Source organism: Rhamphochromis sp. 'chilingali' (genome assembly GCF_963969265.1).
Source record: "Rhamphochromis sp. 'chilingali' genome assembly, chromosome: 2".
NCBI classification, from domain to species: Eukaryota; Metazoa; Chordata; class Actinopteri; order Cichliformes; family Cichlidae; genus Rhamphochromis; species Rhamphochromis sp. 'chilingali'.
Window position 1 is genome coordinate 1,889,222 of NC_137930.1, and position 19,151 is coordinate 1,908,372.

General features: G+C 45.3%; 1 protein-coding gene across 1 annotated transcript; it reads right to left on the reverse strand.

Annotated features, from left to right (window-relative positions):
• Nucleotides 1-297: 297 nt before the first annotated feature.
• On the reverse strand, nucleotides 298-7,754 carry znf277 (zinc finger protein 277; the record flags this gene model as incomplete). Its single annotated transcript, XM_080875313.1, has 12 exons — nucleotides 298-2,754; nucleotides 2,949-3,123; nucleotides 3,209-3,251; nucleotides 4,340-4,436; nucleotides 4,890-4,957; nucleotides 5,082-5,214; nucleotides 5,293-5,403; nucleotides 6,107-6,198; nucleotides 6,434-6,516; nucleotides 6,630-6,718; nucleotides 6,993-7,206; nucleotides 7,727-7,754. The coding sequence occupies 12 exons, from the start codon at nucleotides 7,752-7,754 to the stop codon at nucleotides 2,565-2,567; spliced, it is 1,323 nt and encodes a 440-aa protein (XP_080731439.1). The 3' UTR covers nucleotides 298-2,564.
• Nucleotides 7,755-19,151: the final 11,397 nt, after the last annotated feature.

Here is a 19,151-nt window from a genome sequence, read left to right on the forward strand (position 1 = left end):
CGTTCATTGATCTGAGCATGCGCAGAATGATCCACAGCGCTCCTTTGATCTTCTCGAACGATCATCGTGACGTCACGGTGACATCACAATGATCCTTTGAGAAGATCAAAGGATCATTGTTATGTCACAGCGACGTCACATTCTCTGCCACGCCCACCGAGTCTATAAATAGGAGCTCGTTCAACAGTTTACAGCAGAAAGAGACAGTTGTTTGAGACACAGCTACCCTTTGCATTTAAATCATTCAGAGATTTAACTTTTGGACACTTTTGAGCTTTAACCCTTTACAAAAATGTCACAGGGAGATCCGTCAGACCCACTGCAGCGTACGAGAGAGGAACTCGAGCATGAAAATGCACAGCTCATGGAAGAAAACGAACAACTCATAGAATTCAGTCAACATATCACACTAGTCAGTCAAAGAAATATACAACTCAGGGAAGAAAACGCACAACTCATCGAAGGAAATGCACAACTCAGGGAAGAAAACGCACAACTCATCGAAGGAAATGCACAACTCAGGGAAGAAAACGCACAACTCATCGAAGGAAATGCACAACTCAGGGAAGAAAACGCACAATTCGGGCAAGCATACGCACAATTGAGGCAAGAGATCGCAGAAGTCAGACAAACTGTGGAAAATCTTCAGCGCCCAGCGGTACATGAACAACAGACAACAGAAAGAGAATCGCCTGGTTCGTGGGGTGTAAACCTACTTAAAGTAGGTTTAACTGTTGCCGGATGTGTCATTGCGCTTCCTGCAGCTTTCTGGGTCGCCTCTAAGATTTTCGGCTGAAGCGAATGTCCCGCTCTGTGGGGTCATGATTATTGTCATGACCCCACAGAGCGGGGATGGCTTGCGTATGCTTGCATGCACACGTCCCATCGACAACTGTGGATTGTGGTCCGCATCCACAATGACAGTAGAGCTGTCATTGTGGATGTGGACCAGTTACCCTTTAAAAACAGTAATGATCTTTTCCAGCCACAGTCCACCTTCATCCTGGCGTTGTTCCCGCTGGTGCAGGGTCCGCTCCTCAGCAAAGGTTTCTCCGTTTGGTTCTGTCCAAGGCGTCCTCGGGTGACGCGTTGATGGTCTTAATGTCTTCCCTGATTTTGTCCATCCACCGTTTTTTCGGTCTGCCTCGAGGCCGGCGTCCGTCTGGGTCGATCCTTAATAGTCGTTTTTGCTGAGTTCTCATTGCTTCGAATCACGTGTCCATACCACCTCAGGCGGGATTCGAGCATCTTTTGAACTCGAGCCACAGTCCACCGACCTGTCATAAATACGCTGTGCTCTCCTTTATGTTTGATTTAATTTTGCCCCTCACCCCCCAACCAGTCATGGCAGAAGACCGCCCCTCCCTGAGCCTGGTTCTGCCAGAGGTTTCTTCCTGTTAAAAGGGAGTTTTTCCTCTCCACCGTTGCCAGAGTGCTTGCTCATAGGGGATCATTTGATTGTTGGGGCTGAATTTTTGGATTTCATTTAATTGGCTTGAACTGAAAAATCTAAAAATTCATGTGAGGGCTTCACATAGTGGAGAGCACTACATTTGCTAACTGCTCTTTGTTTATTTGTAGATTTTGTAGTTCTTCCTACTACAAAAACTACAAATGAAAACAAGGCAGTTAGCAGCAAATGAAAATAAATAAAACACTTAAAAAAATCTGCTACTGCTCTGTGTGTTTACTTCAGTGAACACTTGTATGTTTTTGTGTTAGAAGATTATAGATTGTCCAAAATGTCCTACAGCCTGCCAGAGTACGAAATGAGGATAAAACAGGAAGTTTGACAGCAGTGAGTTCCTGCAGCGACCTCTCGTTTCTCTCCTCAGTGCTGCATGTTCGTGAACGTGAGCCTGGACGCGAAGGACGCGGTGAAAACTCTGAGCGCTGCAGTTCGGCTCCACCATACGGCAGGTGTCGCTCAGCAAAGCGATGCAGAAAAACAACAGAAACACCAAATAGGACAGATGTTTCAGGCACGAGACGTCCCTGGGCTTTCTGAGGGGACAACAACAACAATAATAACAATGTGCAGTAAAACATACACTCATTCTTTTCATTTATTAAGTTCCTGTGTTGTGTTGTTTGTGTTGTGCGTAGTGCCGACGCGGGACAGTTTGCAATTGTGTAGTGCTGTTGTTCTAAGTGTGACTGTGCAATGACAATAAAGAGTCTCTCGTCTCATCTTGACGATGAGCTCGTCCACCACAGCACTGAATCCAGCTCAGTTACAAGTTACAAAAGAAAATCATTTTTACTCGAGTACTAAAATTCATATTCAAGAAAACGCATGTTTCAGCTTCATTGCACGAGGCAGAGCAATTACGTTTCAGCGGACATCATGGCGTCCGCGTGTCCAGCTGTGGAGAGGACTCTTCTTTTGCCTTTCTTATCTTTACTAAGTAGAGACGTACAGGAAATAGTTGAGAGGGAAAGGGCCGGACTCAAACCCGTGCCGCTGCGTTCCAGCCATGTGGCATGTGGTCACCATGAGCTGAGCTCAGCCGACGTCAGAGACGCCTTTGAGTCAAACGTATGACACGTGTCCGTCTGTGGTCCTAGCTGCTGCCTCCTCGCTCCTTCAGCAGCTGCTTGAGGACACTGGACTGTTTCAGCGCTCTCAGGTTAGAGATGTCCTCCGCGATGACCGGGATCTCCTCGCCGCGATGCTCCTCGTCACCGTCGCCTTCCTCGCTGTCAGAGAGCGTGCACAGGAGAGCGTCGTTCTCGTACGTGGGGAAGTAATACCTGCGGAGCGAGACGACGTTTAGTGCTCAGGCTCAAATTAGTCCCAAAAAGGACGCCATTTTCCTCAGCTGATAAAAATACTCCAAATGAAGTGTAAACATCTGTGGCGTTGACCACGTTCATCAGCAGCTGTACGCCAGCTTTAAAGCCCGCGCTCTCATTGGTTAATTCTGCAGGCGCTTCCTTAAACCTACTGCGGCTGGTCCCAGGCGGACATCTCTGGCAGTTTCATCACGTGACCTTCAGCCGCGATGTGACGCAGGGCGTCCGCCCGGCAGTCGAACATCCGCGTGCAGCCGTAGCAGCGGCTCTGATGGATCTGCCGCCGGATGAAGTTCACCAGTTTGACCTGCTGGTAGAACTTGAGGTCTGAGGGAGGACAGAACATTAGAAACACTCAGAAGGAAGAAATAGAAGCAAACTGCGCTCGAATTACCACGGCGATTTCACCCACTGAGCTCGGTCTTAAGGAGGTGGAGGTCGAAGCCGTGAGCCTCCTGCAAACACAAAACAGAAAGATGTCAGGGTCACGCACGCGACGCCCGTTACAGACTTCATAAATAACAAAACCAGAAAGCAGAGAGAAACTTTTCTGCCTCTCAGGTAAACTCGTCACTCGTGAGCACAAACTTAGAGTCACGTTTGGGAAACTGGTTCTGACTTTAAACCAGAACGTTTAATCAACGACAAAATCGGACTGCAGTCGACGTCCAATCCTAGATTTATTTATTGTTCACGAGTGTTAAGTCTAATTGTTGAATGTTGTCATCGTGTTTCTTAAATTTGTACGGTCTGAGTTCAACCTATAGGATCAAGACGTTCCTTTGTCTCTGACCTCTCCAGCCACTCTGTGCTGGGGGAGCTTTTATTGCAGATGCATCCTGACAGATCTGTTGTGAGCTTCCTGCTTTTATGACTGACACACACACACACACACACACACACACACACACACACACACACACACACACACACACACACACACACACAGAGCCTTGTCTTAGAACCATTGGGGGGTTTTACGTGGGAGGTGCTTGTGTTGTATTGTGTATTGTAACTGCCATGTCAATAAATAGCTACGGGGGAAGCTGCTCTTTGAAGGACTTCGGGCCTGAGACAGGACAGGGGCGTGGGCTCCAAGAGCTGGTTCTTGACCAAAGACTTCCCTCGTTAGCGAGTGAAAAACCGGTTGAAGATGTTCTGTTATGTCTTGTTTCCTTCATGATGAATAAGTCTCTAAACTAGCGGGGCCTGTGGAAACACAGACCCAACAACGAGGAAACATTTTTATTTGCTCGTTAAAGGTTTGACAATCATGTATTTATTTGGAAACTTTTCAAAATAAAAGGCGCTTCATTTTAAAAGCTCTTCAGCTTCGGTCCGTCTGTGTGTGAGGGCACTTTCTGAGTAAAATCCATGTTTTGTGCGAACGATGGATTCATATGTTTGCAGAGACCTCAGGAAGCAGATCGTTTCCTGTTAGTGTGCACTGTCTCCGTTCTCCCAGAAGCCTTTGCAGAATCGTTTCAGGGATGAAAAGCAGAAAACGATATTTTCCTTCTCTGAAACTTCTACGTTCCCGTACCTTCATATGCGCGTAGATCTGCTCCAACGTCTCCGATTGGTGATCACAGAACAGACACACTGCAGAGACCGGATGAGCCTGCCAGTCCGACCAATCACTGCGGACGATACAGAGATGAAACGAGCAGACTGAAAGCATTCACACAGGATCAGAGGAGGACTAGGAAGTGGACTTGATTGAAACTTTTGCATCCAGGCTGACACAGTAAATAAGAATATTATCAGGAGGGACAATCCAAGGTTCAGTATCTGGGATCGAGCCGGGGATCAAACCTCCAACCTTTCGCTGCACCTCCTGATCCACAGCTACCCCGAGCTCACAGCACCTGGTTAGCGCTGGAGATCAAGCGTGCTCGGACTGGTGATGTCGTGTTGGTTTAAAATAAACGTTACACCCACTAACTGCACCATCTGGTGGTAAAAGCTGGTATTACATGCAAGTGCAGCCCGGCCCGGTTTTTGCCTTTAACACGACACAGAGCAGTGTGTATGACATGCATCAGGACACTTTAGTTAATGCCGTCCTCACAGAGCTACATGAGGATACTTACTCATCCTCATCATCCGCCAGCTCACGGTCATCTTCGCTTTGCACCTCCTCCCACGTTTTTCCCAGTTCCTGACAGGACAGGAGGGACGCTTTAATATTGGAACAATACATTCAGGTCGTGCGTTTGCTTCTACAGAACTGCTTCGTTTATCCTGACGTGGAAGCGTGTGGCGAGTGTGTCGCTGGGTTTTACCAGGTAGTTGATGACGTAGAAGCGGTCGTACTCGTGGTTTTTGGCGTTGATGCGGCGGTGAGCTTTTTTCCTCATGTGATCCTTCAGCGTGGTTTTATCTCGAAACGTTTTCTCGCAGTACAGACACTGCAGACTGAAGCGAGGGGAGCAAAATGAAAAGGCGCGCGAAACAAAACTTAACGCTGTGAATAAAAAGCAACGATTAGCGTACCTGTCCAGTTTGTCCTGCAGCGTGTCGAGGAACTCGCTGCAGTAGACGATGTTGTCCGGCAGTCCGATGCTGAAGGAATGCTCTCTGGCCATGTGGTTCAGCAGAGACGACCTGGAAACAGCACGTGGAGCCATTTTTAATAAACAAAAGAAAACATCAGCTGACATCATCACTGTTAGCACTGCGCTGCAGTCCTTTGGGCTTCGTCCAGAAGTTCCCATTTGGACAAGACTTCAAGATCCACGCAGCGTGCCCATAGTGGCAGACAGAGGGAAGCAGCCTCTCTCGCCATGGGCCGCTGCATGTCCAAATGTGAGGAGACCCGGAGCGGACGCGGGTTATGTCTCTCGGCGTCCTCCCGCAAGGAGCTGGAGGTGGTGCCTGTGCAGAGGGAGGCCGAGCATCTGCGAACCAACACAGTGACTGAAAATGGATGGATGGAAACTTAACTGGAGGTAAGACACAGATCCACACAAGAACTGTGGTAAACACCAGTGAGTCACACCTTCATGCCATTCATGAACCAGCGCACACCTGCACAGGTCTCAGACCTGACCCTTAGCAGGAGAGGAAGAAGGGTGAGGAGCTGCACTGGTCTCAGATCAGCTTCTTGGTTCAGGCTCAGACATGTCACTGAATGATGTTTATGGAATTATGCGTAAAAAGCAGCTTTTTGGGGGTTGGATCATAAGAGATGACTACAGGAAGCAAAGAAGCTTTTAGTCACATGATTTCAGGAAGCTCTACCTTCTGTCTGCTTTAATCTAACACACGTGAGGTTTCCAGGACTGATGGGAATCCCGCGGCGCTTTACCTGTTTCCCGTGAACTCTTCGCTGCAGAACATGCAGAGACGATGGAAGCTGCTGTCGTCTCGCTCCTTCTGCTGCTGCTCCAGGACCTCCTCCTGTGGGAGCACAGAAGAAGAGCTCAGAGGAATTCTTCAGAAAACTACCTCAGAGTGCTCAGATATTTAAAGTGCAGAGGTTACAACGACACAAAGCGTGTCAAATCACTCAAATCTGCAATTTTTCTGATTTTTCCTGATTTTCAGACTTTGCCTCAAAACAAAGTTTAAAAGAAACGAAACTTCCAGCAGCACAAGATTCACTCAGGATGCTCCGAGTGTCACGTCTCCTCACCAGTCGTTTCTGCTGCAGCTTCTCTCGGAGGACTCTGTCTTCTGGAAGGACGTCACACAGCAGGAAGTAGTCCTCCTGCTTCTCTGTCAGGTCAGCGAGGAAGAAGAGTTTTTAATGAGTCATTAATCAGAGCTGGAGGAAGTGTACGTGGTTCACTTTGAAAGGTCAGGTCCTCTGTGGGTTTGAGTGAACTCACCGACTGGGCCCGTGGAGTTGGTTTTGATGACGCTGCAGAAATCTGTGAGCGGCTGCTCGAGGAATCTGCCCTTCCAGTACAGCAAGTACCTGATGGAGGAAACTCGTCAGTAAAAACCGACTCACAGCCAGGTTTACCGGCGCACAGAAACACTTCGTCACGGTTCATAAAAGCAGCACACTAACAGGCGTGGACATGCTGGACTTGTTGTATATATTTATACTTGTAAGGTAAGGGTTTCCCCCCATCACCCCAAATAATTACAGGAAGTCTTTGGTGAAATGATCGAGTTCCAAATGCTAAAAACATCCAAACGTGTTCCCGAGAGTTAAACGAGTGAGCCGGAGCATGTGTGGCTCGTACTTTGGGACGTCTGCGATGAGTTTGACGTCGGCGATGACAAGCTTGTGCTCCATCAGCAGGTGTCTGAGGAGGACGTCTTTCCGCGGCGGTGGGACGGACTCAGAGCAGAACAGGCAGACCAGCGGCTCGGAGCCGGGACACTGAACACCGGGAGGGCTGGAGATGTCAGCCGGCTGATCGGGGAAACACAGCGGCTCCAGAATGCTGTCCTTACCTGAGAAAGCAGAAGAGAGACTACACCTTATATACCACACACACTCTACTCCAGACCAGGTGAGTCAAAACCAAGCGGAAGCGAGAATGTACAGCCTGGCATGAAGAAGCATTTCCCTCTGATCTACAAAAATCTGTCTGTATACAATTATTTTCATCACCCGTGGGGACAAAACTATGATCTAAAAGTAAAAAAATAAATTAATTAATGAATTAAATAACTCATTAATCGAACTCAGACTTTACACGCTGTTAAATCCTGAATAAACTTCACAGCTGTCAGACTGAGTACTGACTGAATATAGAGATTGCTGTATAATCACAGTTAGCAGCCCAGCTATTTCCTAGCCTGCTAGCTTAGCCGGGCGGGTTCCCGCCTGCTTTTCTGATTTTTTTTAGCCTTTTTTCTGCTGATTGTGGATTCCCACAGACTCGGAGAGTCACCGACACCCAAACCTTTGCACGCAGACCACCAGATATCAGCATTAAAGCCGCGGACACGTTTAAAAGGTCACACTTACCGTCTTTACTCGGCTCGCTGGCGGCCATGTCTGGTGTCACGTGGTGCAAATAACACAAATCGAACCAATCGGAGGCCGTAAAATGCCAACGAAGCGCCTTCGCGGACCCCCGGTAAAACACGAATTAGAAAAGGTGCATTCAAGTGGTTCAAGGAAATATAAAAACTTAAGTTTCGAAAGCTGAAGGTTAATTAATGTGAATGAAGTTGACTAACATGTAACGTTGGACGTTGTTGCATATATATAGCAAAGCATATAAATCACATGAACACTCAGATCCTCAAGATATAGCTGAGCGTGTTCTCTGAACATGAAAGTTTAGTGTTCATAAATCCCCATTTATTAACATTACATTAGCATATGTGTCCTCCCCTCTATTACAAATTTTTAAATGAAACGTTATTTGTGAATGTGTACCATGTGTACAGGTGTAAGGCTCCCTAAAATAAAAGTCTGAAAATAACATTTGAGTTTCTGTACAGGGGGGCACAAGAAGGCTGGATATGGTGCAAATTCTTAAATAAATGACCCAAGTTTTATACGTGAAGTCAGTTTTAAGGTGGAGTGGCTGCTGATGACACACAGCTTGGATTCGGGAATTCACTGGAAGCACGTTGTGGTCAAAGACCACTGGGGGGCACAAACAGCTCAGTGTTCATCCTGCAGTCTGACTCACTCTGTTATTCTCAAAAAAAAAACCCCAAAAAACTATAGATAAAAGCAATGACAGCAATACTGCAGAAATAATAAACCTTTCTCCCTTTAAGCACAGAATGAAAATATGAAAACACACTGTCAGCTGTTTTTTTTAAATATTGCAAATACATACATGATGTGATGTCATGCCATGGTGATAATCTCATATATGACACGTTATTATGACTCTGTAATCACCGAAAAGTGCTCACAGTCAGTCTTTGTGACTGCAGTTTGTTAGTCCAGCATAAAGAACAAAGTATTTCACAAACACTTTTAACCAGTATATAAAAAAATATTTTGAGTTTTAAAAGTTCATGTTCACTGGCGCACACACTACCAGACACTCCTCCATGCTTCATGGTGGGAACCATGCATGTAGAGACCATCGTTCACCTTTGTGGAACCAAAGATCTCAGATTTGGACTCATCACACCAAAGCACAGATGGTCTAATGTCCATTCCCTGTGTTTCTTGGCCCAAACTAATCTCCTCTGCTTGCTATTTGACCATAAAGGCCTGATTCACACAGTCTCCTCTGAACAGCTGATGTAGAGTGTGTCTGTTACTGGAGCTCTATGTGGCATTTATCTGCGCTCTGATCTGAGTAGCTGTTAACTTGTGATTTCTGAGGCTGGTGGATGAATGTATCCTCAGCAGCAGAGGGGACTCTGGCTCTTGCTTTCCTGGGGCGGTCCTCGTGTGAGCCAGTTTCTTTGTAGCGCTTTATGGTTTTTGTGAAGTTTTTGCAATTTCCTGGATTGACTGACCTTCAGTTCTTAAAGAAATGACAGACTGTTGTTTCCTTCGCTGATTGGTTCTTGCCATAATATGAATTCTAACAGTTGTCAAATAGAGCTGTCAGCTGTGTACTAGGCCTGCACAATAAATAAAAAATTTATTGTCATCACAATATCAGCCTGTGCGATGGGCCCATTGCAAAAGACGGCGCAAACTGCGATAATTGGGTACCTTAAAATGTTTACGCACGTGCTTTAAAGAATTTGCCAATCAAAGAAACCCCTTTACACATTTGACCAGTCGAACAGAGCCCTTCACGGCATTAACCAATCAAATGGATTAGAGGCCCGCCTCCTATGTAGGTGGGGAGCGAACAACGCTGCAGCGACGAGTCGGAGTTGTAATGGCTGAGAGCGAGACGCATGACGAGAACGCTACTGACTATGAACTCGTGGCTAAAAAATAGTACCTCGCTTATTTGGAGGTACTTTGGATTTGGTAAAGACGACGTTCTCCAAACACAGGTGCTCTGCAAAACTTGCCGAACACTCGTGGCAACCACCAGAGGAAACACGACTCCACCATCATCTTCAACACGACCACAGAGAACTGTTTGAAGAGTTCCAGAAAGACAGGGCTAGCTAATGTTGCTAATGTTAAGACAAAGAGCGCCGCAGTCCAACGGCCGTCTCTGTATCCGAGTTTTTAAAGTGGAACTCCTTATGAGAAAACGTGGAAGCGCTACAAAGAAATAACAGAGGCCATTACACATTTTTTGACAAAGACATGATGCCTATAAATACAGTTAGCAGGGAGGGCTTCACCAGTCTGATACATAAAGTGGACCGGAGATACCGCATCCCCTCAGGAAACTACTTTTCCCATGTCGCCATTCCACAAATGTACGAAACATGCCGCAAGACTAGGGTGGGTTTTAATAATCGATTCATCGATTAATATCGATTCTGGCTTGGATAACGTGATATCGATTCATTAAAATCCTGAATTGATTTTTTTAATATAAATGTATTTTGCCCGAAATTCCAGAATCTCAGGTGAAACTTCACAAAATTTTGACAACCACCAAACATTTAAAACAGTGAATGAGAGCAGGAACACAGATTCTGCACAGAGACGTAAACACAAAGCGCCAACGGATCAGGATCAGTGAGATGTGACTTTCTCACCCGACGGCACGGACACGCTCGGGGCTGAAAGCCGACAGCTCGCTGATTCTGATGTTTCGGCGGGTCCGCGCTTTGTGTTCACGCCGTTTTTGCACAGATTCTAAAGCTGTTAGTTTGATCTCTCTCCAAACAATATTGACCGAACCAGCAGCAAAAGAAGATCCAAACTACGCTTCACATAAACATCGTCATGGATTCACTCTGACTGTTGCTGTTTTGCTTCCACCAGGATAAAATCACACTTCATGCACAGCTCTCTCTCTCTCTCTGTACTTCAAGAACAGTTTCCCGTCTGTCCCCGAAATCTGTTTTCTGCATTATTTGCTTGGTTGTTACGCACAAGTCTACTGTTGTTTACAGGCTGTCGGCCGATGTTTTTTTTACTTACTTCCAAAGAGAAAACCTAATTTCTGCCGTTCAACAGGCTTCTGAACAAATGTAAACTTTTTAAAATGATGCAAAACGCTGTCTCTAATAAAACCGCTGGAACTTCAGAGACAATGTTCATAAGCTGGTTAATGGTTTTCTTTCGTTTTTGATGTACTGCAGAATATTTTTATAAAATCCAGGCCAGGAAAACCACCTTCATGTGTTTCTGTGTTTTATCTTCAGCTACTTTGACACAAAGGCCTCTGCTGTGATGCTCACACCTGTGATAAAGTCTTGCGTGTGTCAGCTTCCTTTTTATAGATACAAAAATATGTAAATGTGCTGATCTGAATTATAATCTGACTGAGGCAAAATTTCCCAGATTTAAATCGAATCGAATCGAATTGAATCGAATTGTGTATCGAATCGATTCAGGACCTTGTGAATCGGATTCGAATCGATTCTAGAAATCATGGACGATACCCAGCCCTACACAAGACCGTCACATTTGAACTGAGCCAAGCTGAAAACTACGCTACAGACCTATGATCAAGTCGTACAACGGAGCCATATATGAGTTTCACAGTGCTCTTCCTCACCGAAGACTTTGAACTGAAAACACGGTGTCTAGAGACTGTGTGTTTTCCAAACTCTCACACTAGTGAAAATATAGCCCGTGTATTACGTGAGGTGCTGGCCAGCTGGGATCTTAAAGAAGACCCAAAAATTTTTATGGGGGCAATGTTTCAATGTTAAAGTGCACTTTGTTGTTACACTGCTAATACAGCAGCTTTCTTTAAATAAAACTGTTGCAGTAAAACGGAAATTATGTATTCGGGGTTTTTTGTTTGTTTTGCTATTTATTTTATCGCAAGTCATATCGTTATCGCAATATTGATCGCAGTTATCGCACATCGCAGGGTTTCCTGATATCGTGCAGCCCTACTGCGTGCCACCCTGACTTCTAGTCCCAACCAGATTCAGAAGGCAAGAAATTCCAGGATTCCAGCTTTGGAGTTAACACACCTGTGAAGTGAAACCATGTCAGGTGACTACAGCATGAAGCTCGCTGAGAGAAGGCCGAGGGTTTAATTCCATGTGTTCATCCATAGTTTTGATGCCTCCAGTGAAAATCTGTAAATAGTCATTAAAATAAAGAAGAACCAAATATAAATATTATATATTTGTGATTGTTATTTATGTTTTTGCATATTTCAGTACTTATTTTTGAGAATTTCTTGTTCTATTAATTGTAGTTATTTGTAATGTTTTACTCGTTGTTTGGTAGCATGCTGCAATACTGAGACCTGAGAATGTCACGGTCTGTGTGGCAGACTGTGGGGGAGAAAGGACCTAAATGCTGGACTCTGTGCAGTAAACAGTGCGTTGATTTACAGTGAAGTAAATGTAACACACAACAAATCTCCAGTGCGCTCCCACGACTCCCGTGTCGCGCCTTCTCCCAAGTGTCTGTACTCTGCTCCCGAGTCTCCGCACTCTCCGTGCAAAAACAAAATCCTCTAGCAAACAGAGCCCCTAATCCCAACGGTTTCAAAGTCCGACCGCACGTCCAGCAGCGCTGTCAAAACAGTCCCCAAAAAACTGAAAAAATCAACCGCAGTTCTGCCACAGTTTTGGCAGCTGGCCCGATGGACGGTGACGGCAGGAAAACAGCTCGAGCGGCCTGCCACAGGTCTGGCAGCTGTGGCATAGCAGTTCTGGTGGCCGGCCAGTGATCTGATGACAGCCTTGTAGTAGGTCCAGCCACGTAAGAGCTCCGATGGCCCATGGCGAAGCACTGCAGGTGGTTTGTGACACGCAGGCCGTGCTGGTGTGGCAGCTGCAGGCAGTGGAAATGATGGTGGTGTAGCAGCCACTGGGGGTAGATTGGACGGTGATGCAGCAGCAACAGGTAGGTAAAGTGATGGTGGCGTGGTTATGGCAGGCGGTTGAGCAGGTGAGGTCTCCAACATCATAGACACAGGAACAGCAGCACAATGCAGAAACAAACACATATCATATAACAAGAGTCATAAATGCTCATGGACCCTGGGTCGCTCAGACCCAGGTCCTGGACAGAGAATCTGTTTTTCATTCATATCATGTCAAATGGCTGAATGACAGTGAAGCTGAGTCTGAGCTCTCTTCTGCTTTAGTCATTTGTGGCACAAATTTAAAAAGTTTCTGGAAACATCCCTCAGAGGTTTTGGTCCATGTTGACATGACATCATCACACAGCTGCTCCAGATCCATGATGTGAATTTCCTGTTCAACCAAATTACATTCAACTCAGTTCACTTTTATTTATACAGCAAAAACAACAACAGTTGCCTCCAGGTACTTTATATTGTAGAGTAAGAACCTTATGATAATAAAGAGACAAAAGAGAAACTCCAACAATGACATGTGAGCAGCACTTTGGCGACAGTGGGAAGGAAAAACTCCCTTTTAACAGGAAGAAACCTCCAGCAGAACCAGGCTCAGGGAGGGGCGGGGCCATCTGCTGTGATTGGTTGGGGTGAGAGAAACATAGGTCTTACTGTAACGATCATAGCAGGTGTTCAGTAGAGCAGATGTTTGGTGCTGACACTGGAGCTGCTTTATTTCCTGTTCCAGGGCAGGTTGTTCCTGTTGCGCATTAGAGAGGTCAGTGGGAGGAGTCATCCAGGGGGGGGGGGAAGATTATTCTGGAGACTCCCACCAGGTGATCTGTGAAATCACCTTCAGATTAAAAGTGGTCACCTGGACCTTTATCAACACAAGAAAGCGCTCACAGTCAGTCACTAAAAGCAACAAATAGTTCAATCCAATCACTGAGCAACCACCGCTGTGTTGTCTTATTGTCAGGAGATTGCCGTCTTATTTTAAGTTTAGCGTGACATAATGCAGCTTGAGTGTTAGGACTGCCTGAGAATCTGTAAAACAATCAAATATTTATCAAACACAGTATTTACAAGCTGCAGTTCCTCCAACGTCCACCAGAGGCTCCAGCGCTGAGGCAGTCCCCACAGACTCCCATGTTAAAATGTCCGCCTTCAATGGATCCTTTCGTCCCTCATAGCAACTGTAGCAACCACAATGTTTTTATAAGTCGCCCGTTTGAATTGTACTAAGGATTAAATTTTGCATTACTAGGGGTGTGGCCTATTTGAATGACAGGTGGATGGTGACACAGGCGAGAGCTGTCTGCTCAGCTTCACCTGACCTGGACCTCAGGACCATGTTTATGCTTTGAGTCTTCTGGAGCATTTTTAATGACATCATCTGATCAATAATAAGACTGCTGTGAAGTTACTGCACCAACAGAACGTCCAAGAAGTCCGAGCTGCAGTTTTACTGAGTGAAATTTGAAGAGTTCTACTCACCAGAACTGGAAATTGTGAATGCAGAGTTGCCATGTAGAAAAACTCCAGACTGCCCGGATCTTTGAACTTTATGCTAAAATAATTCTCCTGTGACGATGTTGGATTCAACAAAGATGATCACAATCAGTGCAGCAGAACAGGAAGTACTTTATTTATTCATTACCTACATTACCCAGACCGTCACAGCTGATGTGAGGTCGGCTTCATATCGAGAAGAGCTGATCGGTAAATATTTCCATTTACAGACTCTGCATCTTCATCCCTTCACTGTAAAGCGTAAACACTGTGCTGCCTCTCACTGTACCTGTCTTACATCAGCCTGTTGCAAACTTCAAATTAGTGTCACTCTGTTCATCCAGGCCCCACTTTGCCTGTTTTTACACATCCTCCATCCCGGTCTTCCAGATTTATCTGCACCGTATCTCCGTTTGCAGCTGCTCTGGCCTGATCCTCTCCATTAAGCTTCCACATAATCAAATCTACTGACAGCTCGCTGCAGAAACGCTGCTTTCCTCCGGCTTTTCAAAGAACACACCACCCCCTCCGCCTGACTGCTGCTCTCCACTCGGGTCCAACCTGGATGCTGCTGGCGATGAATTGTTGCATAGCAACCGCCTGCTCGGCACCTACGCCGTTCCTCGTGTTTGGAGCCCGAGAACCTCAGAAGACGTCACGATGCGAGCTGAGTCACCCACACGGATCAGAGTCACAACAGCCACAAGGGCTCTTCTTCCTCTGCTCTTTATCCAGCTCTCACACACACACACACACACACACACACACACACACACACACACACACACACACACACACACACACAATGCTACACAACACAGAACTGTGTGTAACATGTTTCCTAAACATCTGCAGGTGACCACCTACACCTGTGACAGTGATGTCATGACTGCATCCATGTCAGAACAGCTCGGGAAATCCCACCAGATGTGGGTGTGTGTCATGTGTTTGTTGTTTTTCTGTATTTGTAGGTTTTTTTCTGCTGTCTGTGTTTTTGCTCCGTCTCTGTTGCTACATTTCACGTCACTTTTCTGGTCTCAGAAAATTGTTATTTTTCTTTTGGTTACTTCATGTTTTACTTTGTTTTTCTTGTTTTGTGTAACAGTTGTGTTTTTCTTTACTGTACTGAAGGTCTGCCTGGCTGTGAGTAAATGAGTGCATGCATTGTTATGATCTTTAATTCATGTTGTTTGTAACTTTTGATCTGGATTATTTTATCCATCCATCTTCTTCCACGTATCCGGGGTCAGAGACAGAGAAGCCCAGACCTCCCTCTCCCCAGCCACCTCCTCCAGCTTGTCCGCAGGAACACCAAGGCGTTCCCAGGCCAGCCGAGAGATATAATCTCTCCAGCGTGTCCTGGTTCTGGCCCAGGGCCTCTTGCAGTGGGACATGCCTAGAACACCTCACCCAGGAGGCATCCTTGTCAGACGCCCTTATCAAACCACCTCAACTGGCTCCTTTCGATGTGGAGGAGCAGCCGCTCTACTCTGAGCCCCTCCTGGATGGCCAAACTCTTTATCCTCTAAGGGAGAGGCCAGCCACTCTTCGGAGGAAGCTGATTTCTGCCACTTGTATCCGCACTCGTTCTTTTGGTCACTACAGCTCGTGACCATAGGTGAGGGTAGGGACGTAGATCGACCGTTAAATTGAGAGCTTCGCTTTTACTCTCAGCTCTCTCTTCACCATGACGGACTGTGTTGAAGGGTTTTTTTGTGTTGGAATATAATATATTATGCTCCGTAAATGTTCCGGCTTTGTTAATCTACTGTGTTGTTGTAAAGTGTTGGTAGATGTCGTAAATTGGGTTGTGTTGGGCCACCATGCGGTCACATTAGGTTAGGTGGGTACTCAGTAGGTGGAGCAAAAGTTTTCTGACTGTGGCAGTTTATAGTTGTTTTAGGTATAACACCAGGAAAGTGGGGAAAGCCTGAGTTAACTTAGTGAGTTTGTAACTGGCTTTGTGTGACTGCTTAACTTGACCACCAATGTCAGGGTAAGTAAATCCAGAAAGATGCTCTGGGATTTGAAATACAGGATCCTGTGGCTTGTGGATGACTCACTGATTTTGTCAGATAACGATGACAGATTACCTTTAAGCTCTACCTGTGAACACTGGATATCTTCCAATTTTTCTCAGCCATGTTGCAATGGTAGTACAGAAGGTGCAGGGGAAATAATTTGCATAATTTCAAGGCACACCAGAGGGCAAAATGTACACCTGTATTCATGTCTGTCCAAAAGATGCTCCGTGCAGCCTTCCATGTTGGATCTTCTTCTGATCATAGTGTCTTTCAAAAGTCTTTACCCAGTTTGAGACAGTTTCTCTGCTGTGCAGTGAGCTCCATCCGCCATCATCTTATTAAACACACATTCCAACAAACGTTCACAGCGGGAGCGCCTTTGATCGCTGGCATCTACACTTGGCCGACTTCTCCGATCACCCTCTCAGGTGCAGCTCAGCTGATAAATCCAGAAAATATCAGTAAAGAGGAAGAAAGAGCGTTTGTGGAAAGGAGAGAGCAAAAACACACCAAATGCCCCCATCAACCCACACCCAATACACTAACATAGATTATGTACAGGCTGCTCTCCATATGCAGACTGAAATTATTGAACAGTTGTTGATTTGTTGCTCAGAGTTCCTGTAATTGGTCGCATAATTGTTTCCAGCTGCTGAGGCAACAAGAGTCAAAGTTTGGTGCCTGGAGTCGCCCTCTGAGGTGACTGATTAGCTTCAGCAGCTGAGCTCAGTGAGGTTTGGAGGGAACAGACTCAGACTGTCAGCTGATTGCAGTCAGGCTAAATTATCCATTTACAAGCTGACATTTAGTTTTCTTCTCCTCGTTTTCCATTTCTTATCTCTAACCTTGAGTTAAGGCCTGGAGATGGTTGCATTTCTCTGTTCCTCACACTGCAGTTACCAAATTCTGACATACTGAACTCATCTCTGTCTGCTAATTACTCACTCTGTTCAAACAATAAGATATATGACATCTCATTCACAATCTGTATTAGTGATGTATAAACACATAGTAAGTGAAGAAGAAACACTCAGCAGCTTAGACCCATCTGCTCTTTAAGTGTGACGTATGAACCCTGCTGCCAGGTCTGAACTACTCTGTGTTTACTAAGACTGTTGTGTTTTTAACATGTTTTAATGCTTTGCATCTTGTTCTATTTAATCTGAACAAGCCCCTTAAAAAAGCCCAAACCATCGGGAACCTTCACGTTAACTTTTATCAAGTGGAAAAAAGTTAGCGTTCATCCTCCAGCTTCACTGTGTTTATGTTATGCTAACATAGCTGTGTCGCTAGCAATCACGTAGCACATCATTATATAGCAGCTAGCCCAACTTCAGTAACCCTACAAACGTCACTGCTGTTTAGTTTACTGTCTTCATTTATGTTGGAAATAACAGCAGAGCTGTACGTTTGAATTTTTCAGAACCCTCTCAGTCAGAACATGCTATATCATGCTTAGATGGAAGCTAGCGAGCTAACTTCCTGCTAACTTCTAACTAAACTTCATAAATCCTGTTTTCATGGATGCCTGGATGTTAAACTTAATTGTTACACCTGGTAAAGCAGCAACGCTGATCATTTTATTAAAGATGAAAGAATTTAGACAGTTTGTAACTCTCAGTGATGCCGCAGTGTTCGTTTGGCTTTGGGACCTGAAGTGGAGTTTGGATCCGGAAATGGCTAATGACGTCAGACTTACCGACCAAATAGACACAATCAACAAGAAACTGGAGAGACTTAACAAGATGCCACTCAAGAGGCTAAACCAACTAAAAACACAAAGACTCTGTTTTCATTAAATTCAGGTGTTCCATTCACCTCCATGTGTATAAAGTCAAGCAGCTAAGGATGGGATGATCTGATATCGTCGTGTTGGTGTTGTTCCCACATCATCATGAAAATGTTGTTCCAGGTTCAACATTGCAAGTGACCAATCACATTGTTGTGACGTTATTCTTTTGCGCGCCAAGCCATTCGTGCATTTATGAAATTCCAATGTTGCAAGGACAATATCAATTCTGCTTACCGTTTATTAAAGGGTTAGGGTTAGGGTCAGGGTCGGCAGACAGAGGCGGTTTCTTGCAGCTTAAGTACAGTTTTTTGTTTTACGGCGGTTTTTCCCGAAGTCGCAAAAGTATGACGTCACAACATTCTGATTGGTCACTTGCAATGTTGAACCTGGAACAACATTTTCATGATGATGTGGGAACAACACCAACACGACGATATCAGATCGTGCCTAAGGATGCAGACTGCTTCTACAAACGATTGTGAAAGAATGACTCGCTGTCAGGAGCTCAGTGAATTCCAGTGTGGTACCATGATAGGACACCACCTGTGCAACACGTTCAGTCAGGAAATGTCCTCACTACTAAATATTCCACAGTCAGCTGTTAGTGGGAAAGAGACTGGGAACAACAGCAACCCGGCCATGAAGCTGTAGGCCACGTAAATCGCAGCGCGGGGTCAGGAGATGCTGAGATGCATAGGTCGCCAACTTCCTGTCATTCGCTACAGACTTTCAAACTTCATGTGGCCTTCAGATTAGCTCAGGAACAGTCAACTTCATGGAAACAATGAGCAAACTAGTGATTAAACAGAAGCCCCCAAACCCAAAATCACTGGGTCAAAGTCCAAAGTTCATGTCAAACAAAGTGGAATAAAGACTACAGAGCGACAGCTTGGAGCCATCAAACACTGAACATGTCGATCAGGAATCAACAAATCACTGATTCAAACTCAGAGCTCATAAAACAACTTTCATGACTTTTCATCTTCTATGAAAACATTATTATTATCCTATTTTTGCTGCTTTATATATTTTAATTTATAACTCTCTTTTGTTGTAACAGCCTACGTGAGGCAACTTTGAAAAGCAACACAAAATAAATGATTATTATTCGATTATTGCATCGAGCCTTTAACCAAACTGTGCCCTGTGACTGCTCCTCTGTAATATTATAACCTCTCATCTGTGGTTCCTCTTTAAAACACTGTGGAGACGTGGAAATGGTGGTTTAAGGACCAG